This window comes from Acanthaster planci, linkage group LG13, assembly GCF_054643075.1.
Source record: "Acanthaster planci isolate LZ-2023a linkage group LG13, COTS_SCS, whole genome shotgun sequence".
NCBI classification, from domain to species: Eukaryota; Metazoa; Echinodermata; class Asteroidea; order Valvatida; family Acanthasteridae; genus Acanthaster; species Acanthaster planci.
In genome coordinates this window covers 12,130,214-12,143,698 of record NC_141789.1, presented here as the reverse complement: position 1 = coordinate 12,143,698, position 13,485 = coordinate 12,130,214, and the positions used below count along the sequence as shown (strand labels likewise).

Sequence of the window (13,485 nt, the reverse complement as noted above, 5' to 3'; positions counted from 1 at the left end):
AGTCCATCCGTGACGTCATTACACTCGGGCAGCCTCCGGAGACCCGCTCGCCAACAGGGGTAGTAGCAAAGATTATATAGCGCAGCGTAGCGGCGCAAGATAATTCGGCCATAAAGGTGTTATCACCACGGGCGCCATTCGAGTGTGAACGTTAATGTGTGTGCGTGCACTGCGCAGGCGTAGTCCAACCAGAATGGCGCCCATGTGATAACAACGTTTTACGCGTATTCATGGTGAAGTTCCCCATCTTGCGCCGCTACGCGGCGCTAGCTATACGATCTTTGGTAGTAGTGGCTGACGCTAGGGCAGGCACAAGGATCACGTGATGGCTAAACGAACGCTCTCGTGTAAGTTTGACTTACACGTGTAAGCTAATCGAACGCACCCATAGTATATAATAGTGATCAATCTGTGATTTCCTCTAATACAACAACGAGGTGAGTGCACCACCCCTTGGTCTGCTGTTGATATACTGATGCACCATGAGTTATGAAACTTTCCCCAGATCCGCCACTGTTGTGGCATTGAGCCCACTCTATCCAGAAAAATGAAGATTTAGGAAATTAAACACTACAAAATATAATAATCAAATTGTTTGATAATCAGGAAAATCAAAAGTCACGTGGTGTTGACCAAGCGTTTTTAGGCGCGCGGCCTTCGAAATGTTACAACTTCAAACGTACACCATATCCGCCCCGAGTTGAAGCGCACCCCCAAGCGGCAGTAGAAAGACGGATGGTTGTAAGTTTTTTAAGCGGGTTCTTGCATGTGTTCTGCGTGTAAGGAATCCGGTTTGTAATTGTGACGTCACTTCAGTTTAAACCACGCCCACTGCACACACGCACTGCACATAGGGTTACATGCATTGATCGATGGAACCGGAAGTTAACGCGCAACTTCTGCGATTGTCCAATGGGATCTTGCGAATCGTGGCGTGTCCGCCTTTGTAACGAAGTCACTTACGAACCGAATAGATTCGTTACGCGTACTCGGCGTGCTCCGGGTCAAACGCGCCCTTGATCTCCATCATAAACGCGCGCCTACGCGGTGAGTACCAAAAAAAGCCCTCTTTTGTTCCGCTCGGATACCAATCTCATTGACAACCTCTGGGTATTTTTAATGGGAGACTTTGAGACGCTGGTGGCAGCGGACATACCGGTCCTTTTTTAAGGTATTGCGTGTACTCAAAACAACGTGCGCATGCTCAGAACTGGTAAAAAGGACCGGTATGTTTGTCGGCACAAAGCGTCAGGAAGTCTCTCACTGCACGTGCGTATATTTACGGGCCTGTTTGTTTCACGCGACTCTGGATCTCGATCAGTGATCCCCGGCTGCGCTGGTTTGCTTTCATTAGGTGATTTCTGGTGTCAGAGAACCAGCGTCGTATCGCAATCGGGATCCGCGTGTTTTGGGATGTGTAATAATAAGGTGGAACACGGAGGCGGCTTCAGCTTAGTTGGACTAAGTCATGGCTGCATGTTTATTCCATAAAGTGCATGCCCACATTATGGGCAGACATCTTCAGCGTGCCTGTGCTGTACATAATGCAGGGTTATGAATATTCATACATTTCTACATCCTTTTTGACAGATATTTTTCATAAACTTAAACCGGTTATAGAAGATTTTAATCGGAGATTTACCATGAACAATAACAGTCCACTGTAGTAAAACAAACTGGAATCTGTCATAAGCAAAACTACAGCTTATTGGTATCTCATTTACTAACGAGGAACAAACAACAACATGGTAGAAAAGTCAACTCTCAGATAGTGGAACAACTGTAAAGAGGTCAACTGGTGTGATCATATGAGGATGGCACTTTGACAACACGACCAGACCGTGTAGGTTTGGGCTTGTGCAGGAAGTATTCTGCTGCGTTGATTGGATTCTTTGGTCGGTGGGTCTTATTTTCCCCATCAGATTGGCTGAGGTCTTGTTGGTCGCAACCTGTCTCAGAAAAGAGAGCGCGTAAGGGCAATTGGAAGCGAAGGCGTTTGGGCTGCTCAGCTGCGGCAGACGCGGCACTTTGCTTGAGCGATGTCGGCTTGCTGTGCATTTCACGCAGATGCAACCTATTCCGAAGGACGGCAGTTCCATTGGGCGTTCTGACCTCATATGCGGACCTAGGCTCTCTGCAGACCTTGACCACTTCTCCAGGAATCCATGACTTGCTAGGCTAGTCAAGGATGCGGACCTTCTGCGTACAAGGGAGGTAAGGCATCACTTGCATGTTTGTCGTGGTCGGTCTTCATGGTCTCCTGGCGGCAGGGGAAGCGATCGTTAATTTCGGCTGGTCTCTGGGCTGGTCCTCTGAGACTGTTGCAGTTTGTCAATCAGTGGCGTAGCTAGGATTGTATTAGTTGGGGCACACTGGGAAACAGACATCCAGGCTTATGGCTACGTTTGATGTCAGCGCGTCACCGCGTATTCCCTGCAAAAGAGCGGAGACCTAAACCAAGCTCTATCCGCCTTTTGCAAAGGTACCCACAGTCGTCGATTGAAAATGTCATGTTGGCCGGGAGTGCTCATTTTGCTGGTAGCAACGAGAATGTTTAACGCATGCCTTTTATAGTGGTGACTAACGAACGAGGTGCAGTTCCTACTACAGGAGCCTCCGTTGCTAGGAAATTTCGCCCTCTCTGCGTTGGTAAATCACCGTGAATCAGAAGCAATAACGTCCGAAAAGGTCAAATTTAGCAGGGAAAACTATTGAAACGTTCACTTAGAGAATACCAAGGTTTTTTTTCAGACTAGCCTCATGAAGTTTGTGCCCAGGGTGTTATAAGTGATGTCCTTGTTGCATGGAACTCTTTCCTAATTCGGTCTGACGGATTTTTGATAACAGGTTTTGCCCTCACTGAGCTTGACTTTAATGAAATTTTGTTCGAAAACTAGTACGTGGTGGCCGGATACAAACCTCATGGCAGTTGGCCTACCTGCCAAGCACAGCCTATAACTAACAGCAGTATTTGTAGAATATGGGCGATTCACAACAGTGCGCCTCCTAGAGTTTGTAACGCGTTGGCCAATCACAATGCGCGAAATCTATCGACCCTTTCCAAACGCGCATTCGGGTGTACAGATTTCGCGCATTGTGATTAGCCAACGCGTTGCAAACTCTTGGAGGCGTGCTTTTGTGAATCGCCCGTATTATACTACTCTAATGAGTCGTCACTCACCTTCATCTGCAACATGTATCGGCAAATTCCATAGGTTCCATGCATCGCGCGAAACAATAACAGCCGCAGGAAAGGACGTACGTTACCATCGTTCCCAACGGAGGCTACACCATCTTCCAGTTCCAGGTACGTTGGAACCCATGCTGGTAGGTCTTCCACTGTCACTTCAGCTTCCATCTCGAGATATAAACTGAAAAATTGTCTTGACCAATATGTCCAATATCCAATCTTATGTCATTCTCGGCCGCCATTTGCAAGTCCATGCGAATTCTGCTGTGGTTCTTTGATCTGGGGCATGGGGCGAACCCGCTTTTGCTTTTAGGAAGTTACGTATGCAGAGGGCCTGCTTGGAGCGCCGTCCCAGAGGACATGTTAGACTTTATGACAATTCATGCACAAAAGGTTTACTCAAGCCTATCCTGGAGGAAGAAAGAAATGCCATTTAACGTGACGTCATATACGCAGGGGGTCTATAACAGACTGTCGGTCAATGTCTCATTTAAAGACAGACGCTGCTGTTCGAAATGAAATTCCCTGTTTACCGCTTGAAGAATGGTTCTGCTGCGTTGCTACGTGGCACAAATGTCCAGATTGCGTCAACATCGTGATTACTGTTATTCTAAATACCGTTGAGACACATTAAGTCGCCACTGTGGCAGCTAATCTTCCGATTTGAATCAGTTTCGTTGTTATTTTTTAAGTACCAAAAAGGTATGTCGGCCCTGCCATTCAACTGCTACGGTAAAAATTCCACACGTTATCTCTGTATGCGTTTCCAGGAAGGATATGGCATTACTGATTGTCAAAGGCGACCTCCCTCCAATAACAAAGGCCTTCCCTACGTGTGGTGTCTGGCCACCGGCAACATCGACGGGCGTGTGAATGAGGACACTCCAGTAGTGCACAGTGTGCCATACCACTGGTTCTCGGAGTACCGAGGTACAGCTCCCTGAGGAGATCCGAAAGCCAGCTCGTCCCCGGGCCTGGTCCACTTGGTATGGGTCATGCCGCTCACCTTCGTGCTGGCTCTGGTCCTGGGTGTGGTGGTTGGCGAGTGAGCGTGCTGGGTGAGGATGTTGCTGCGAGAGGCCCCGCCGATCCAACGCCCTGCAGCGGCTGCCAATCCGATCACTCGGCTATGTGAAGTTGGAGTTTTAAAAGCAGAGTGCTTTGCTCACTTCAATCGTAGTTTTCCACAAGCAAATGTTTGGTTCCACAATGAACCAGTTGGGCATTTAAAAAAAAAAAGGTCATTGGGGAATAAAGTACGCCGCCAGTCCGCGTAGGGCTGCGCTGATAGGGCAGACCTCGAACACGCGCGCTTCATGTAAGGCATGCGCTGTACGAACACCAAACTGTATCATTCGAAAAACATGAACCGGACAGCACCTTTCCCCGAATGACATCGCAGCAAAGCGCCATCAGTTGTTTGGAAGACACACGGACATTAAAAAACACTACTTCAAATGTAATAACCCTTAGAGGATATCAGATTTCAGTGGATAATATGTGTATGGATAAATGCATGTATTTAGATATTTTCACAAAAAAAGGAAAAGTTGCAAAAAACGTGTCTAAGAAAAGTTTTATAGTATGGACCCTTCATTGGGTGTTTCGCTTCCTCCTCCACCGCATCTTTCCCCCCGGAGCGCCTGTCCGGTATGGCTCTCAGATGAGAAGTTTCCCAAGGGTGAAATGGTGTTCTTGAGAATTTAGCTCAGTGGATAGAGGGTCGGGAAAGAATTATTCTTGTCCAACATTTAAAACCGTCCCCCTTGGTAGTGATAGGACAATCGCTAGTGCTATAGTGCCAAAAGCACTCGTTCGGACGCTGCATAATCTAAGATGCGGGATGGCGTGCATGGCCTATATCATTCCTCGAAACTGCCGTTCTTTGAACACCTGAACAGTAGTTCAAGGGAATATTGTACGTACATCTCCAATCGCCGCAAAACGTCTTGGCGCGGCCATTCAAAACCTCTAAGTGTGCAGTAATCAATGGTTCATTAGGCTACAAAATGTACTCACACTTCAAAATACAAATATTGCATAAATTTGAATGTATTATACCCCAAAACTTTCTTACAACTAGCATTTCATAAATAAACAAGTATACAATATAAGTCCATACTACTGTCCAAATAGACATTCACCATTTTTGATTTAACCTGAATAATTATTAGTGAAAACATCGATTTCACTGATATTAAAGATCCTGTTATCAAGACCAAAGATGAAAAAAGTCAAATGGTTTATAGCACGTTTTAAAGTTAGGTGATGGCAAACTGAACTGTTAAAAGCAAATAGATACCCTTTCTGTAGTTCCCTGAATTGTTTCCCCCAAAAAATCTATCCGTAGGGCGATAAGACCAGCTTTCAACTTCTTGCACCATGTCAAAACCAGTCGTGTTTGCTCTTGCCCGATCCAGGCTGCAGGGCCAATTAAGCGCAGTGAAAATGCGGGTGAACTACACTGCATCCGTGATTCTCACATTCGCAGTGACTAATCGACCTTCAGGCTGTCAAGAAACTTGATTTTCATAAACCTTTCAACTAAATACACGTGATATATAGATGACAGGTCCACAACACTCGAAATTTCAGGGGAGCTCACTTTACAGCGATGCCCACGCGCACTTATAGAGCCAAAGAATGACGTTTACATAGGTCAAATACTGACATACTTCGTGTTCTGGATTCTTATCTAATACATGTGCTACGAAAGTCTACGGTGGGAGAACAAACCGGAATTCATCCAATGAACTGTGCAGTTCTACTGATGATGTGTAAACATGAAAAATTGACAGGGACCGAGATATCAATTGGAAGACAGCACATCTCTACACCAACTCATTCCCACATCCAAGGGGAAGTTTGCTCTGAATGATTTCGAACTTGAACGTTTAAATGAAGAAAAATTCTTAACCCAGTGAGACAGACCATTATCCAACGATGGCCCCCACTGAAGTTGAACGTCGAAGAAAATCTCAAGTGCCCTTATAAGAAACAGGAAGTAGCTAGCCTAGGCTCCAGTAACTCATTGGGATAATATTAGTGAAACATCAAAAACTGTTAGAAATGAGCCTCAACTATACAAGACTCCCAAGTTACCGAATGTAGTTCACACAACATACCGAACCTAGCATGGAGAACTCAAAAGGCCCTTATTTAGAAATAAAACTTACATGGAAGATTCCTCCCATGCGTCCACATCTTCCCGCACCTTTGCCCTTCCCGTCTCTCGAAATTTCTTCCACCTGCCTTTACATTCAAAGTACTGCACTACGTACATGTACAAGTTTCATATTTATATACATGTATATACAACTGTAAAATTATGGTACACAGTGGCAATCTATTGACACGTACAAGGTTCTAGTACTTTCTCTCCAGTTGCTCTATTCGTTTGGCTTGTTCTTCTATTCGGATGTCCTTCAGGTGAAGTAACTGTTCCAGGCGTCTGACCTTTGCTTGCAGTATCTACCCACAAAAATACAGCCAAGAGTGAAACGTTGTTTGTTTGTTGATAATGCTTGGTACACTGCACTTATTGAAGGTACATGTACGGTCCGTCTTTTGCACTTATCCAAACAGTTACTGACGAAATTATCGTTGTGAGTTGCTGTAGCCAGCAAGCAGTTTGCAGCAATTTTGTATTATATGTGTTGTGGAAAAGTATAATTATTTACAAATGGTTTAAATCCCTGTGAAGGTATTCATTCTGGCAAGCTGTCATTGTGAAGAAACCAACAAAGAGATGGCCATTTCCAACGATGCATCTAAAGACGCATTTTGGAAAATTGCCATCAGAAGCACACACAAGTGTTGACCAGCACACGTACGCGCTGTCACTAATTTAGCGGTTCGGTGAGCAAATCGTAAAGCCCATTTGAATGAATGTGAGAAGGTTTAGAGTTTGAGTAATTGTGCTGCCTTAATGGAACATAACGCACAATTGACAAATGATGGACTGCATCATTTATTTGCTGTCAGCTGGAATGTGGACAGAAAATAGCAACCAGCAAGGCTGCAGTCAAGTCAATCAAATCATCATTCAAATCATGAACTGTGGTTAGTGACTAAGGACAGTCTTTATCATAGTTTTATTTGAACACTTTAATTATGGAATTTGCCCGGACACCAACGTGTGTAAATTAACACTGTATACTCAGTATTGTCCAAGAGCTTGTGATAAAAATTCACAATTAACTCGGGCGGGACTTGAACCCACGACCTCCTGCTTACTAGTGCAGACGTCTTAACCACTTGACCACCCAGCTTGCCGGGGTGGGCTGGCTGCTACGAGTCAGATGTAGCAGTGGGTACCGCGAAACCATTCAAAGTTACATGTACATCTCCCGACACAATATACATCTTGAAACTCATTTGAACAGTTTGTCACCTGATTGGCGACCTGAAGACTTGTTATGGTTGCTTGTTAAGGTACCAACTTGCAAGAACTTGACAACAGCAAGGGAAATCGGGGGGGGGGACAATTACATTTTGTGATTCTACTGAAGCATTACCCACAACAAAAACGTTAACAAAAGGGGGTTTGGCAACCTGTTAAGATCATCACTTCAATATGTCAAACAATTTTACAAGTTTAACCTTTTTCATAAGAGCACATAAAGTCACCCATTAACAAAAGAATGCACTAAGAGTGTTCTCACAGAATGGAAAGAAAAGGTCACCTTTAAAACAAAAGAGATATGATGAAATACCCACAGACACAAGTCATGGGTTATAGGATTAAAACTTAGGACTTTTGGAGAGACTGGGCTGTTACGATGGAGCTAACAGAATTTGAAAACTCTACTGGGTTTCCGGAAAGTGCTCTTGGCCCAATATCATGGCGCTGTTAAGCACATGATTTCGTGCTTACAGAGGCTGTGCGTATTTCATAGAGATCGTATGCAGGGAGCACAGCAAAAAAGCACGCTGACCTCTAAGGAAAACTTGCCTAACTTGGTGAGGTAATGATAGAAATATCTATGAAGGCACAGCAGTTATGCCAAGCATGCCAAGCATTTTTCTGCTACAGAAAGCACAACTTTTCTGCTAATTGTTAAGAAGTGTCATGAAATTGGGCCCTGCACAAACTCAGCCAGGTCCAGCGTCAGCCTCTGCTTTCTACCCTGGGCTCTCCTGGTGCTCCAGGATATCCTCCTACCTGCACTGTCTCCTGCGAAGCCAGAAGGTTCTGTTCCTTCTCCTCCAACAAGAGCCTGACTTCTGTGCTGAGCTCGTTCACGTGGTTAGGAGGTCGTACTCTTCCAACATGGCTACAGAAATGACAAACACACAGCACGCTAAAATTCAGGATCGCTGCCAGATCCCAATCCACCATTTTGGGCGTAAGGTTATTGCTTTCTTCAGCTGTACATACACTTTAAGTGCTGTCTACATGTTCTGATCATTATTAATGTTGCGGTCAAACATGATTTTAAACTTTATGAACAAACATAGTCATGTTCATCTTTATGAACAGAACAAACCTTTGTCTTTGCTGAAATTTGGTTTTATTCATAATGAACGAGGCTGTTACTGTACACGGACTTGATTTTAACATTTTCAAATAAAGTATCTTGTTAAAGTCAACTCTATTAAAACGAGTTGTCTCATTTCAGTTCAGGGAAAATTACTTGTGGTCCTCCATAAGTTTTGAGGTAACCCGCACTGGTCCTGTGGTCAAAGCAATTCCATAAAAATGGGGCCAGAAGGAGTTAGGAGACATGGTGGATGTTGGGTAAGATGGAATGAGAGCTGTTTATAGAGAGAGTAGCGATGTGAGTGTATCGGTTGTTGGAACCAACACGGTGGATTATGCGGAAGTGCAGATGGGCAAATAGCACACAACAGCTGCATGCTGTACTGCACACTTAATGTACAGTTACCGCCATTTTGGTTCTAAAGTCTGAAGTTGGTGCACCTCTCTCTGTAATGGGGTGGGTCGGAATTACGGTTGGATGGGTTTGTGGGGTGGGATGTGGTTCTGGTTAGTGGGGGAGGATGGGGTTAGGATGGAATGGGGGTGGGTCAGGGCTTGGCTTGGGTGGGCCAGGGTTGGATGGGTTAGGGTAGGGTTCTGGTTAGTGGGGTAGGGTGGGGCTAGGATGGAGTAGGCGTGGAGTTGGAAGGGGCAAGTGGGAGCTAGTTCTACCTTGCCCCTTTGGTGCTGGTGTGCACGGTGGGTGCCTTGGGAGCTTGAGGTGGGTGTTTAGGAGCTTTGCTCCCTCCTGCACGGCCTGCCAAAGTAGGAAGAAAAAACAGAACGAAAGTAAAAATCCTGTATCATCAATCCCATTCATATGCAGACGGCTGTCACTTTAGTCAATCAAAAAAGCCCCGTTCTGTGTTGATCTGACTAATCATAACCATGATTAACAACACACATTCTTGCACAGTTTAAAGCTCAACGTGTGGAGAGTGGTTGGAGAATACTGTGTGCCATTTGCAGGGTGCACATGAGTTTAGTCGGTCAACTACTGGTCTACAGAAATGTAGGGCTGTGCTGTGTATCCGAATATTCAAGTTATTATTTTCCAAATTTGAATATTCAAATGCAAAAGTCACGAAAAGGAAGGGAGGATTTTGTTTTGTTTTAAATGAGAAAAATCCCCCTATGGAGGCTTGTTTCAAGCAGATTCCCATGAAAAGTGACAGAATAAGTATGTTACTAAGATTCAAAAAGAAAATTACATGTATGCATTACAAATTTTGAAGGAATAGAAATTTTCAACAAGACAAAAGTATTGTTCGTCTCTTAAATCTTGCTAAATCGTGGCTGGAGATACCCTAGAAGTGAGAAGCTATTATATTGATTATCATGTACAATTGTGTGCATTATAATGGTTTGTTCATCAACAATCTGCCGGTCGGTACGACCAAATATTCAGATATTTGATCAAACTCAAGGTCAAATTTTCACATAGTAAATCATTCGAATTGACTCAGCTCTATAAAACTGAGCAATGCACAGTCATTTGTGGAGTTATTTTCTTGTTCTGGTTGCATCCTTTTCAACCTATTCTCCACCAAATCCAATCTTTTAAAACAAAAAACAGCAAAGAGAAGTCTATGTGACTAAAGGCTACCACAAATGTAGTATGAGGAAGTGCTTGGAGACAATACACCATTCTTGTCTGATTAGCATTTTTTCACCTTGCATTTTGTCCACCTTGCCAGCACCGGAGCCAACTTCCTTTCCACCATGGTAACCATCAGGACTAACCTGTAACCAATGAAAATGCACATGCCAGCAAACAGAACACAACTGAGAAAATTGAATTTTTCTGTCTAATCCATGGAATAACAGTTCTCATGATCTAATAATCCACTATGGACGGTGGCGCTGAAATTAAAACCAACTCGTTTGTTTCTAAGCCCCCTGAGCCTTCTTTTACCCTAACCATATCACAGACAAGAGAATGCCACTGTCGTCGAAAGCTGTGAATTTTTTTCATGTGCTGTGGTAGAACCGAGGCTAGTGTTTATTGGTCACACTCCTCAATGCCACAAAACTCACCACTGCATGTTTGTAACATTTTGAGCAGGGTGCTTGGAGAAAGCCAACAAGGGCAATGGCTCATCAAGAACAAATACCACAGACAAGAAAACAGCCTTGAATGATATTTCTTTTGTAGAAAGCATCAGATCCAACACACATACCTTGTCAGATTTGTTGCTTTGCCTGAGATAGGTGTCTAACTTTTGCCTCAACTGCCACAGGAATGCCTCGACCACCCCGGGTCTGCTGTTGCAAATACTCCGCATTACCATCTCTTGCACGCTGAAACCCAGCTTGGGAAATACTTTCCTGTGACAGACAAGCACCGCATGTACATGAAGCACGTTAACAGGAAAGTTAGCAATTAGCTCACGAGAAATGTGCCTCTCCACAGAAGCCTCACGCAAGAGTATATCCACAAACATGTAAAAATCTCATGGCAAATGAAAGATCATTTCCAAAAAAGTCAGCAGCTGCACACCTGAAAGCAATTCAAGATGATGTCAACAAGTTCTGACTCAACACATCACTGAGCATTGAACAGGATAGAAGTTTTTTTCATTATATACTTTTTCGACCAATAAAGTGCTAAATATTCTGAGGTCAGCTGTTTTCTTGCCAAAAATTCCATTACAGCAGGTGACCATTAATATGCAATATTCCTTCTCCCTCCAATGATATTTCTAGTCTCATGTTTCCTTTTATGTCATGTGGTGCTCATTAACCCTCCTATGCTGAAGTCACTCTTTGGGTCACTTGGTAAACACCTCAAAGAAGTTATACATAACGGTTTGCCCGTACCCAACGTATATTAATAAGCACTGTATGCTCAGTGCTTGTCCGAGAGCTTGCGACAAAAAAAACCTCACAAGCTTACTTGGGTGGGACTCGAACCCATGCATGCACTGCACCAACATGCAAGAGAGTGACCTTGGGCACTTGTGCATATTTGTGCTTTAAAACTAAAGGAGGTTTAAACTAACTTGTGCAGCAAAGGAAAATTACTTTCATTTTTGAGGGCACATTCAGAGAGTGTGGGAAAGAAGTTTGCCCCCCCCCCAATGTATCACAAAATAATGGCATTTCATAAACAGTGTACCCATCCTCCTACATGAAAATGTAGGCCTCACTGAAACACTTACAGATGCATTTTGAGCTTGCAAAGAGAGAAAAGGATGCCTTTCAAAAGAATGAAATTTCAACGCCATATTCACCAATTGCTTGTACCTGTTAAGGGTTCCCCAGTTGCTCATCTTCTGCTGGGTGGAGTTGGCCGGTGTGTAGTTGTGAAGCTCAACAATCTTTGGTACAAAATGGTGAACGATCTCTGCCACCAAGACTGCAGAGGATTGGAATGGTAAGAAAAAATGCCAAAATTGTAATTCAGGCCTACTTTATAGGGAAAATGTGGATCAGATAGCTTGACATGCTTTAATGAAAACAACACTTGTTTAACTATTACTGAAGTTTTCACCAAGGCATTTTAAACCTTTTTTTTTTCAGATAAAGGTCTCGTGCTTTGGGAGGGTTGCTTTTTTTTTTTTAAATATTTCAGAAAAATCAAGAATCCCCATGTCCAGATACACAAACCAAATGTCATAAGCATTACAGTTTGAGTTACATGAGCCTCAGTCAAAACTAGCCCCATAAACGGGGCCCAGATACTGGACTGCCTCCCTACCCTGCGCCCCACACTCATGGGCGGTACACAGTGGTCGGAGGTCGACCAAATTCATTTTCAAAATAGGTTCACTTTTTGTACCATTTGAAAACACCTTTACCTCCTTAAAACCAAGGGAAGCATTCACTGCTGCGTGAAAGGTTTTCGCTTCCCCTCATTACCAAAATATCTGGAGAAGAACGTTGCTACTCGGTTTGAAAGAGAGCTGTTAAGTGCAATCTAGAACCTTGCACAAATTTATTGCACTCCATCCTGAGTCGATTTGCCTTTGAATAACATCCATTCATAGGATAATCAACTCAGAAGTTAGTACAACTGTACAATAAGCATGATAAGTCCGCACAAGGTTCAAGACTGCGCTTCACTGAGCCATTCACAGCCCTATGTGTGGGCCAAGTTGCTCACCCTCAAATTAACAAGACAAGAGGGCACCTTTTCTTAAAGCTTCTGTCAGAATATTTTATGTTGGTGTTTATGACACTCTAGCCCAGTCCTAATGAGATGAAGACAATTTCCAACCTGGGCTAGGGCTAGCCCCATTAATGTGGCCTACGGTACGCTGCGCTCCCCTGTAATGGGGCTAGGCTAGGGCCTAGTAATGTAATGACACTCTAAACTGCTAAATGCTGTCAGCCTGGAAACAAAAGGACTCACCGCCATCACTGAAATCACGAGTCATGTTTTTTTTTACCCTGCTTAATGGAATTTCGTCGACCCACGCATACAAGTCCTGCAGCCTTTCGTCGTCTAACAAGTCATTCATTCTGCTGGCTTCATCCGCTGTCGTTGAAGTTTTACTGACGGGAATTATTTCACCCATAAATGCGATTAATTTCAGTCTGTACACTCAATAAAAACCTCTCACTAGTCTGAACTACAGATCCTCAGTCGGAGTAGCCTGAAGAGGTCTTAAACTCGGCTATCTTACTTAGCACGTAACAATATAACAGTTACAATTTAATTTGTAGGCTACATGAAGTATCGGCGAGGCTCACTGGTTCAGCTCACGGTCGTCGCCATGTTTGTTGTCACCCAAACAATGTCTGACGTCACATGACGATGTAGTTAGACTGGCTACCAGTCATTTTGCGAAACAGATGTGTCGACGCAGAT

The 13,485-nt window shown here is 43.9% G+C and overlaps 1 protein-coding gene and 1 long non-coding RNA gene across 2 annotated transcripts; one reads left to right on the top strand and one right to left on the bottom strand.

Moving 5' to 3' along the window:
• Positions 1-1,531: 1,531 nt before the first annotated feature.
• Positions 1,532-4,764, top strand: LOC147797005 (uncharacterized). The gene is made up of 3 exons (XR_015427489.1): positions 1,532-2,214; positions 3,216-3,307; positions 3,961-4,764. It is a non-coding gene; the product is annotated as an uncharacterized LOC147797005 (long non-coding RNA).
• A 462-nt stretch (positions 4,765-5,226) lies between these two features.
• spef1 (sperm flagellar 1) lies at positions 5,227-13,397 on the bottom strand. Its single transcript, XM_022242660.2, has 7 exons — positions 13,027-13,397; positions 11,919-12,030; positions 10,853-11,000; positions 10,346-10,415; positions 9,345-9,429; positions 8,355-8,466; positions 5,227-6,661 (listed from the first exon to the last, which is right to left on the bottom strand). The coding sequence occupies exons 1-7, from the start codon at positions 13,190-13,192 to the stop codon at positions 6,557-6,559; spliced, it is 798 nt and encodes a 265-aa protein (XP_022098352.1). The 5' UTR covers positions 13,193-13,397; the 3' UTR covers positions 5,227-6,556.
• Between the last annotated feature and the right edge of the window lie 88 nt (positions 13,398-13,485).

Coding starts and splice junctions, on each gene's coding strand:
- spef1 (XM_022242660.2), bottom strand. CDS start 13,192: ATGGGTGAAATAATTCCCGTCAGTAAAACTTCAACGACAGCGGATGAA. Junction 8,467..9,344: donor ACCAGCACCAAAGGGGCAAG/GTAGAACTAGCT, acceptor TCATTTCTGTAG/CCATGTTGGAAGAGTACGAC. Junction 6,662..8,354: donor CTTCGCAGGAGACAGTGCAG/GTAGGAGGATAT, acceptor TTTTGTGGGTAG/ATACTGCAAGCAAAGGTCAG.